The sequence below is a fragment of the Sciurus vulgaris genome (genome assembly GCF_902686455.1).
Source record: "Sciurus vulgaris genome assembly, chromosome: 14".
NCBI classification, from domain to species: domain Eukaryota; kingdom Metazoa; phylum Chordata; class Mammalia; order Rodentia; family Sciuridae; genus Sciurus; species Sciurus vulgaris.
In genome coordinates this window covers 8348803-8359199 of record NC_136475.1, presented here as the reverse complement: position 1 = coordinate 8359199, position 10397 = coordinate 8348803, and the positions used below count along the sequence as shown (strand labels likewise).

The 10397-nt window shown below is 56.7% G+C and overlaps 1 protein-coding gene across 1 annotated transcript in view; it reads right to left on the bottom strand.

The window, feature by feature from the left end:
* Nucleotides 1–2058: 2058 nt before the first annotated feature.
* MAL (mal, T cell differentiation protein (MAL blood group)) overlaps nt 2059–10397 on the bottom strand; it is a 22614-nt gene continuing 14275 nt past the window's right edge. The window contains exons 2-4 of the mRNA XM_079110694.1: nt 6972–7139; nt 5942–6067; nt 2059–2641 (exon numbers count right to left, since the gene is read on the bottom strand). Of these exons, the coding sequence (XP_078966820.1) occupies nt 2567–2641; nt 5942–6067; nt 6972–7139 (369 nt within the window). The 3' untranslated portion in view covers nt 2059–2566. The remainder of the gene's footprint in view (nt 2642–5941; nt 6068–6971; nt 7140–10397) is intronic.

The following is a 10397-nucleotide window of genomic DNA, read 5'->3' as shown; positions in this document are numbered from 1 at the left end:
TTATTTTGAGACAGGGTCTTGCTAAGTTGCAGAGGCTTTCAACTTGCAGTCCTTCTGTGTCCCAAGTCACTAAGATTACAGGAATGTGCCACTGAGCCTGGCATCCCTGTCGGTCACATTTTTTAAAAACATATTTTTTAGTTTCAATGGACCTTTATGTTATTCGTCTATTTATATGCGGTGCTGAGAACTGAACCCAGTGCCTCACACATGCCAGGCCAGTGCTCTACCCCTGAGCCACAACCCCAGCCCTGTCTGTCACTTCTTAAGGGGCCAGAGGACAGCTCTAGACAAGGACAGGCCTGGGAATAATCAAGCTCAGGGCCCCAGGGCCAGAAGGGGCTGCCCAAGACCCCCGTGCAAAGATGCCTGGGGACCAGATCCATCCACACCCTGGAGGGGCTCAGAGAGCCAGCAGGCACGGCTCAGTCCGTGCTCTTCTCTGGGGTCTGAGTGCCCAGCAGGCTTCTTCAACGTCCTTCACCCCCACCCCTTGCTCCTGGGCATCGGGCATCGTGGGTTCTCAGGAGCGGTGCCCTTAGCAGGTGGGACTGCCAGTCAACTGGCGCTGGTACCTGCAAACACCCATCAGCTGGATACAGACCGCGGGAGCTGGCAGGAGCTGAGGGGCCCTGGGTGGGGTCGGCTGCAGGGGCAGGGGAAGGAGGGCAGTTGGGGAGCCAGGGAAACTGTGCCCACCCCCTTCACGCCCAGTTCCAATAGGATGCCATTCAGGGGCGGGGGTCCTGGCTTAGTGGTGGAGCGCTTGCCTGGCACGGGCGAGGCACTGGGTTCCATCCTGGGCACCACACAAAGATAAATAAATAAAAATAAAGATCCATGGACAACCAAAACATATTTTTGAAAAAACAAATAGGATGCAATTCAATTGGGAAACGAAGCTGCAGGTTTTCAAATGGACTCGAGGGAAGGAATGAGAAAGTTGTATCAGACTCATCCGCGAAGTCACTGACCAGTCAGGGCCTTGTAATCAGGAAAACTGGGAAAGAGCCTGTGGAAGTTTATTTAAATGGTTAAAAAAATCTAGACACTTGGAAACCCTTGGGGAACTCAATGAAGCCTTCCTCCCTCCCTCCCTTTCTTGAGTCAAAATGAGCCTCATTTGCATTAAGTTTTGGGGTGAGTACAGAGCTGAGGGCGGTTTTGTTGAAACAAATGAGACTTTCTTCCATCAACACTCAAGTCCAATCGCGTGAACACACGGCAGGCCTCCTCTCAGTTCTTGAGTCGCAGCTTAGTTTTGTCTTTAAGATACAGTCCCTGCCAAGCCTTTCAAAAATTTCAGTTATGTTCCGTGGGCTCATTACAAGGGGCCACTTTTTTGGAACCAGTGATCCTGGGGTCTCGTCTCTGGCACATCATTCACTCTCGAGCCACAGGATCAAGGGGACTCATCATGGGAGCTGGGCTTCCAAGTGACTTTGGTCGGCTTTCAGCCCGGACACCTAATGCCATCTGACAGTGCCCACCTGTTGTCTCTGCTTCCTTCCCCTCCACAGCCTGGTCCCGTCTTCCCCAGGGACATTCTAAACCAGTTGATCATCCACATCACTAACTGGCACAGAGAGCGACCACACAGCCGAGACATTCTGGGTCAGCTTTACGACCCAGGGGTGCTTAGCCACCGAGCCACCGAGCCACGTCCCCAACCCTCTTTACTTTTTATTTTGAGACAGGGTCTCACTGAGCTGCTTAGGGCCTCGCTAAGTTGCTGAGGCTGGCTTTGAACTTGCACTCCTCCTGCCTCAGCCTCCCAAGCCCCTGGGATGACAGATGGTGCCACCACATCCGGTGGTCTAAGGAAGTTCTAATTGAGCACGGACTGCTGGGGCTTGTGGGAAATGGCTGGGGGCCCCAGCTGGTACCTGGGGAGTTTCCAGGGAGGGGAATGCCACCCTGGCAGTGGACTCTGGAAGGGAGGGGGCAGTGGCCGGGCATGCGCGGCATCACCTGCTACCTCCTGACATCAGGCTGAGTCAAAGGATGCCTGAGACAGAAGGCCACCAGGAAGGTTCCCAGCACAGGGCCATTCGGAGCACGCCCCTCGGAGGGTGGGACACACAGCCCTTTGTGAAGCATTTCGAAGTTCACCATCTTCCGCTGTGGACATCTGGGACTATCTGTCGGGTGAGTTTCAGTTCCTGGACGCTCAGGATCCTTGAGGTCGCTAGCGCGCCGTGAAATGGGTCTCCAAGGAGCCCGTGGGACGGTCCAGCAGGCTGTTCTCGAGATGGCCCGGGGCCAGTGGGGGATCGCTGCTGCTTCCGAGGTCACACTCCCCATGTCCCACCCCACAGGCCCCTCTCACAGACAGAAGACCCTGGAGAGACAGCTCAGTATTGGAGGTTAAACACAGCAAGCCCCCTGCCCCTGGGGGGAAGGTGAATGGGAAGGTCAGCATGATACCCGGGGGGAAGTGTTGCTTTGTTTGGTTTGTTTGTCTTCTTTTTTCCACCATTGAGAGCGTGTCTACCTTCTAGAAAGTGATGCTGGAAGATGGCTGATCTGCCAACACCCCTGGGTTTTCGGCTCAAGTCCTGCTGCTTTATGAAGACTTCCATCTAATTAAAGAGAACACGGCGTGGACCACGTAGAGCAGCGTGACGACGTAGGAAAACACCTGGAACCCAGAGGTGGCACCGTTAGTGTCGGGGGTGCGCAGGGTCCCGGGCATGGCGCTCATGCTGTCCCCAGGCCTCGCGTGGCACGGGGGCTGCTGGTGCCTGTCACTTACACGCGCATCCTTTCCTGCTGAGCCCTGGTGCATCTCTAATCCTCCCAGCACAGAGCCCCGGGACCTGACTCATGGCCCTGGTCCTAGTGTGCCAGGTAACTACCACCTTCACACACCCTCAGGTTGAGGTCAGCTGACCTGAAGGCCCCTCCAAGGACAGCACCCAGGCAGGTATCAATGACTCACTGGGAAGCTCTCCCCCACCCACAGCCACCAGCAAGATGAGCGTCGCCCGCCATGGAGGTGGCTGGGCTCTGCGATCACGAGACATGGGTTTGCTGGCCCTGGTCAAGGTCTCGCGGCTCCCAGGACATCCCGACTCCCTGTCAGAATCTTATTCTAGGATCCTCCATTTCCCAGGCACAGGCGAGGGGCCAGGTTTCGCCGGAAGTGTGGGTCAGGGAAGGGACAGAGGGACGCCTAGCTTTTATCAAAAGGAAGGGATCCCTCAGGAAACCGCTGGCAGGACGCAGTCATCTTGGCGCTGGGAACAGTCACTGGTGACCTGCTGTGTCACTGGGCACTCTGCTCCCGTCACACTGCTCCCCAGGGCTCACCTGCTCCCAAATCTAATCTCTGCACTGGGTTTTTGACCTTGAGCGGAGGGCCAAGAGTGTCCAGCCCAGGCACGACATTTAGGGTGGTCACGCCTCTGTGACTCTTGGGAAATGCCATAAAGAGCAGCCGTGGTGGTGCCGGCCCTGTCCCTGCCCCCGCGCCTGGGCCAGCTCTTCCCTGACTGGCCAGGGGCGGCGAGGAACCGAGTTACTCAATAACGAGCCAGCAAATCCATCCCAGCACTCCTGGGTCTGCTGGGAGTGGTCACACACCAGTGAGCCACCCCGACACCCACCGGCGCCCATCCGCTGGGACTCCCAGGCCGGCGAGGACCTTTGGCACAAGTCTGGCAGAAGTCACCCCAGAACAGGAAACAGATGTTTGGAAACGAGGTGAAGAAACGGCACAGCGAGGGCAATCAGTGCAGGGACGTGCAGGGACGCTTCAGCTTTCAGATAACCTGCCATTATTGCCCCCATGGCAAGATCTAGAAGCCTCCAGACTTCTCCAGAAATCCCCAGGTCTCTTCAGGAAGCCTCCACTAATCCTATTTGCCAGCACCAAATGAGATGGGGAAGAAGCTCAGCTTCCGAGAGAGGTCCCAATCAGGAACCACCCAGGGGCCCTGAGACAGGCCGGAAGCTTCAGAGTGAGAGAGGTTTGGAGACCCCTCCCCCACATCCCCTGGCATGGCCACCCCAAGACCACCTGAGAGCCATGCTATGCTGGGCAGGGATCTGGGGTCCCCGAGGAACGGTCACTCCCTCTGCTCCACACACTGATCCAGTGGAAATTTCATGACTGCATTGAACCTGGTTTGCATTTTACCTTAGTGACTTTGATTCAGTGCATCTGCCTGCTGAGAACATTCGGATCTTGATTCTAGCACTCTTGACTTTCCTGGGCAAAGCTCATGTCTATCCAATTCCACTAACAAAATGTGGGGACATAAGCAAATGTGGAATGGAAATGGATGTCATAATATTCCCACAGTGGACTACTATACAGCAATGAAAATAAACAATGTACATCTATACTTGACCGTAAGATGAATCTCACAGGCACCAGGTTGAGAGAAAGAAGCCAGACATAAAAGAATGCACCTGGTATAACCTACTCGTATGAAGTTCAAAGGCAGGCAAAACTGAATTGGATACTAGAAATCAGAAACTGACTGTTGGCAGAGGTGCAAAGTGGTAGGGACAAGATAAGAGGGGTATTTCTGGAAGCTCTTTCTTTATCGTGTCCTATTTTTTAATCTGGATGCTCACTGCGCAGTGACACTAACTTTCTGAAAATTCAAGCTGTCCACTTGTAGACTTGCACTTCTCTGAGTGTGCACTGCCTTTTGATAAACGGAAAAGGTTGCAGTACAGTCCATACAGTTCACTCCAGGGGAGCCCAGTGGTCCTTGACCAGGGACCTGCCCAGGCATCTATCCCTGTCTGGAGTTTTCCACCAAGCGCTGACCCACCAACCGTAACCAAACTGTTTTGCTACCACTGTCTGCCATGATTTTATGGGAACTGCCAAATGCTTTGCTGACGTCCGTGAAGAGAGAAGGCTTCTGGGATTGGGGTAGGGAGAGGCAGGAGGCGTCCCCAGGACAGGGAGAAGAAACGGAATGGTTTGTGGAATGATGGCCAAGATGGATGACCAGCCTTCCAGGGAGGGAGGGGCAACCGAGGTGCTGCCTGGCTGTGCGACTGCTTAGGAACTGGCCACGTTGGGAGATGTCCCACACGGAGGGCACTTTGGCCGGTGTCAGGAACCTGAGGTGGCCTGTTTAGGGAAGTGGCTGTATACTGGCAGTTTAAGGGGAGCAAGGGGCTTCCTGGGGTTGGCACTGGCCCACAGGGATGAGGCTACGAGGAACTTTTCACCAGACCCCATCCCAAAGCCGGCCAGTGCCCTCCCCGTGGGCTTCTCTGCCTCTGCCCGCTGCCCCTTCCTGAAGGAGGAAGACTGGCTTGGGCCTCCGGAGCGGACCTCTGGGCCAGCGCCACACTTTGCCTGGGGTCTGCACGACCCTGGTTGTCTTCTGGAAATCTGAGGCCTGCTATCCTGAAACCCGCTCTCGGTTTTGCACTGTGCACGTGGTGGAGTGAGCTGGTGGGTGGGGGCACGCCTGCCGGCCCGCCCTGAAGCCGGCTCTCTCTCCCTGCCCGCCCTGACCATTCCCGACCTCATTCCTGGACCAGCCGCGGGGAGCGCCAGGAGACCCAAGTGGCCAGACGCACAGCTCCAAACTGCTGCCAAGATCATGGGTGGCCATGGAGTACCGTGGGGTACCCAGGGTCACTCTGCCCTGCACAGGCCCCTGTGTCAGGATTTTTGTGAGGGTCGAATAAGGTTGTGCAAGATCAGACCCTGGGGGCACTCAGACGCCTGCAGCCCCAGCCTGGTCACCAAGGGCGTCTGGGGCACAGCACTTCCCTTCTCAGGACACTCTGTTGCTTGGGCAACGAGGGGAAGATCCCACTTCCCGCCATGGCCATGGGCTGTGGAAGAGAGCTCCGCGCTGGCAGCCTCCGCGCCGGCGGCCTCCCCTCCAGCCTCCGCAGGCGGGCGGCGGCGCGGCGAGAGCGGCTCGTGCGCATGCACCTGCGCGCCGGGCAGGGGACTCACCACGGCCGCGATGTTCTCATGGTAGTGCTTGTAGGTGAAGCCGTCCTGCATGGAGATGGTGGCCAGGGCTTCCAGCACCGAGGCGCTGAGGTAGAACAGGGCGGCGACGCACTGGTAGGCTGCGTCCTGGGAGTCAGGAAGGGCGCGCATCAGAGAGCGGGGGAGACCCCTGGCCACCCACCCACCCCGCCAGGGAGGTGGAGGACTGTGACCAGCGCTGCCCCGGGAGCTGAAGTTCCCGCTCTGGGGACCCAGAAAGCCCTGAGATGAAGGGGCGCGCCTTGCCCTTGAGCGGGGATCCAGCCGGAGGCTGGGGACGGCTCGGAGTCTAACAGGTGGAAACTGGTCGTGGGCCTGCCACGTGTGACCGCGGTCACAGCCCGGGCTTGAACACGGCCTCCTTGACCAGTGAGGGGCGAGAGAGGACAAGGCCATTTCCACTGTTTTTTTCTCTTTCCCATTTTGTTAGGTTTATTTCTTTGGTTTTTCTGGTTCCTGGTGTATTTCAAAGCGAAAGAGAATTCCAGCGCCGCTTTTTGTAGTTGTGCTTTGGAAGTGATTTCAAAAGCCTAAGTGGGAGGCCCCTGAGAGCGAGGTGGCCCGTGCAGGCGCAGGCATCCGGAGTGGGACCGCCGCTCTTCTCCAGGGCCTCAAAATGGGCCTTACACAGAAGAGCGGCCACAGGCCTTCCTGGCAGCCCTGCTTGGAAGCCATGGCCGGGAAGCCTGCACATGCCTGGCCTGACCACTGGGGAGCCCAGGGCAGGTGCTGGCCTCCAGGAACCTGCTCCCAAAGCAAGGCAGCTCCCGGGTGAGGAAGCTGAGGTGGGGCCGCTGGGTATGGGTGAAAGGGGTCAGGGAGACAAAGCTGAGCGCCCAGGAGAATCAGCAGCCCATACAGCGACCTCTGCTTCGACCTCTGCTTCCACCTCGGACCTCCCAGCTGCAGGAGCCCGGGCCAGGCTGCCGGCTCCTGGTCCCAGAGCATGGGTCCAAACCCCGCCCCCACCAAACGACCGGCTGCCACTCACCAGGGTGACCCAGGACGACTCCCCGCCGTGGGCGCCGATGATGTACAGGACGAGCAGGGCAGTGGTGGCCACGAAGCAGAACACAGACACAAACATCACCCAGCCCTGGACCAGGGGGATGGGCACCAGCGAGGACGCGACCAGGATCCACACCAGGCCCCCGAAGATCTGCAAGGAGGGCAGGGGAGGGGTCGGACCAGAGGTGTGCACAGCCCCCAGGGCACAGCCCAGCAGCCGAAGGGGGACCCTGGGGTGCAGAAGCACAGGAAGAAGGCCAGGAGAACTGGGTGGGCATTGTCCTCACCAAAAACTGGTCCTTTAATCCCCCAGAGTCCTAGACTAGATCTCCAACCTCAGTCTCTTCGATTCCCTGCAGTCTTGCTCATCTTTATTTTTTAAAATACAAGTTTAGCTTTTTATTTAGTAAGCCATGTATCACACTAATATGCCAGACACTGTCAGAAGCGCTTTACAAATATTAGCTCAGCTAACTGTCATAATGACACTGTGGGTGAAGGCTGACCCACTTGTCAGATGAGGAAACTGAGGCACATGGAAACCATTTGTCACTCCAGAAAAGAACTTAATCATTCAGCACTGTCATGAGAAGGGCAGTCCTCATTTGCACTGTTATGAAAATATTCTTTCTCTTATGAAATGGTTACCACCAGTTGATTGTTTTGGTCTTGGTAAAGCAAATTAGCTGAAGGGCTCTGTTGGAGCCGGGATTGGAATGGAGAGGGCCCAGGTTAGTCCTGTGGATGGCTGAGGACAGCACTCTCTAGGGCTAGCCAGAGGACACCCCAGCTGATGTCCCCAGGGTCAGTGAGCTCCTGTTTTCAGAAGGGAGCGCAAGGTCAGAAGCAGGGGCCCTAACGCCCTCAGTGACCCTGAGCTGGGGCTTTCTCTGCCTCTCCTTGGTCCTCTTCACCCCACTGGCCATTGGCCCAGCCTCGTCCACCTGACTCCCACCCAGGGGAGGCCTGGGCTAGGACCCAGGTGGAGCTGGCTTTGGAGGCAGAGGTCTCCAAGGCACTGCAGAGTGAGGCGCCCTCTGCGCACCGGGGCTGAGCTCCTGGTCCTCTGTCACCTGCGTGACAACCCACACGGTGCCTTGAGCCATCTCTCTGGACCTGCTGGGTAGGGGGTGCCACCGTCTCTACGGTATCCTCTGAGCCTCTTGGCTGGGGAGCATCAGGAGAGGATCACATTTGGATAGAAAAATCAGCACAAGTATCCAGATTCATCAAAACCAAGCTGTGCTGCATGAACCAGATGTGGGCATCCCTGACCAGAAGACTCCCTCCCCTGCTGAATTGTGGCACTTATGACGTGTAGCTGGGCTGGCGGCACACTCCCTGCACCTTCCAAAGTGAAAATCCACCAGGCGCCGTGGTGCATGCCCGTAATCCCAACAGCTCGAGAGGCTGAGGCAGGAGGACAGGGAGTTCAAAGCCAGCCTCCACAAAAGCAAAGCGCTAAGCAACTCAGTAGGACCCTGTCTCTGAATAAAATACGAATCAGGGCTGCGGATTTGGTTCAGTGGTCGAGAGCCCTTGAATTCATTCCCTAGTACCAGACTCCCCAAAAAAGTGAAGACCCTCTGACCACCGTAGGGTAGCATGTGTGTGTAGGTTTCATATCGTTGTGTTGAAGATCGACCGGATCACTTGGCCTTTTCCGCAGTGGCCCTGACGTGGGGACGTGGGCAGGTCAAGGGTGGTGCAAGGAGGCAAGGGAGCATGCATGCAGGAATGAGAGGTTGGGCAGGAATGTCCAGCTGCTGGGCAGAGAGGCATCGGCCTGGTCACCTGGCAACCATCTGAGGAGGGGGGGTCTAAGGCAGGTCCCCTGTCCATATGCTCCCAGGGCGTCCTGCACATCTCCTCCGTAGCCTGAGCAGAAGTGTGTCTGGTTGGTGGTGACATGGCCCTTTCCCGACCTGGCGAAAAGAGACTTGCGCTGGGCAGGGTGAGGCACGCCTGTGTGGGAAGGAAGGCCCCCTCATAGCAGCTGACCCCGGAAGACCCTAGGAAGACCGCCGGCCATTCCTTCTGGGGTAATTGGCCTCAGTCTCCTGGCGAGTGGCTATGGCTAAACTCGAGTGCCTATGAACTAAAAAGGAGCATCTTGGGTCATGGTGGGCGAGCATTCCTTTGTGGGCCTGTGGCCAGTGGACTTGGCGTTAAGGAACACCAAGTGCCACATAAGAAAACAACGCTCTGTCGTTCCCTTGAGTGTGACTCGAGTAAGATGGGTGCAGCGTGCAGCTGGGTGCCTGGGCTCCTCCTGGAGCACCAGCAGGCAAAGACGAACCGGATCGGGCTTGTTTTTATGTTTACGGTGGCAATATTGTAACGGTGGGTGAATCAACCGTAAAATACCTTCAAGGTAAATCAGCGCACAGGTGGTACCTGGAAAGGCAAAGTCCGACGGGGCTCTGGGTTCCTGGTCTGCCATCATTTTCGTTCACCTCTGGATTCTTGCCTGTGTGGCCCGAGGCTGGAACCGTGGCTAGCAATCGAGGGCCGCGCAAACGAGGGGCGGTCAGCACGGGCCCGCCCAGCGCTCGCCAAGGTCTTACACAGGTGTCTCCTGGGCACCAGCTCTGGCTCTGAGCTTCCAGCGCACACAGAAGGACGCTTTGGGGCAAAGCAGACTCTGCTTTGGGTTTGCTTCCCAGTCTGATGAAGGCCATGTTCCAGCTTCCTGGGAAATGCCCCTCGCCCTCTCTCTCTCTGGCACGTTGCATGCAGATTCCTGGCATCTGCGGTCTGAACCACAGCTGGTCCACAGCTGTCCACAGACCCAAGCCCAGCCGGTGCTCTACCCCAGCCCCAGTCACCCCACAGACCTCAGGAATCTGCCTTGCTTTGGGATCCCTCATGTAACAAATGGGCCCTTTTAAAAAGTAGATTGATTTTTTTCTTTGCATCGTTTATCTACTGTAGGTTTCATAGTAAGAGGGTGGAAGAAAGTCTCTCTTTTTTGGGGGTGGGGTGCCAGGGATTGAACTCAAGGGCACTCTACCCCTGAGCCACATCTCTGGCCGTATTTTGTATTTTATTTAGAGGCAGGGTCTCACTGAGATGCTTTGCGCCTCACTTTTGCTGAGGCTGGCTTTGAACTCCTGATCTTCCTGCCTCAGCCTCCCAAGCTGCTGGGCTTACAGGCGTGCCTCACCGTGCCCAGCGCAAGTCTCTTTTTAGACAGCTTTAATGAGATGTGTTTATCATCCTGACCCCCATTGTTTGGGGGCAGTCTGTCTGTCTCTCTCTCTTTCCCTCTCTCCCTCTCTCCCTCTCTCTCTCTCTCTCTCCCTCTCTCTCCCTCTCTCCCTCTCTCCCTCTCCCTCTCTCTCTCTTCCTCTTTCTCTCTCCCTCTCTCTCTCTCCCTCTCTCTCTCTTCCTCTTTCTCTCTCCCTCT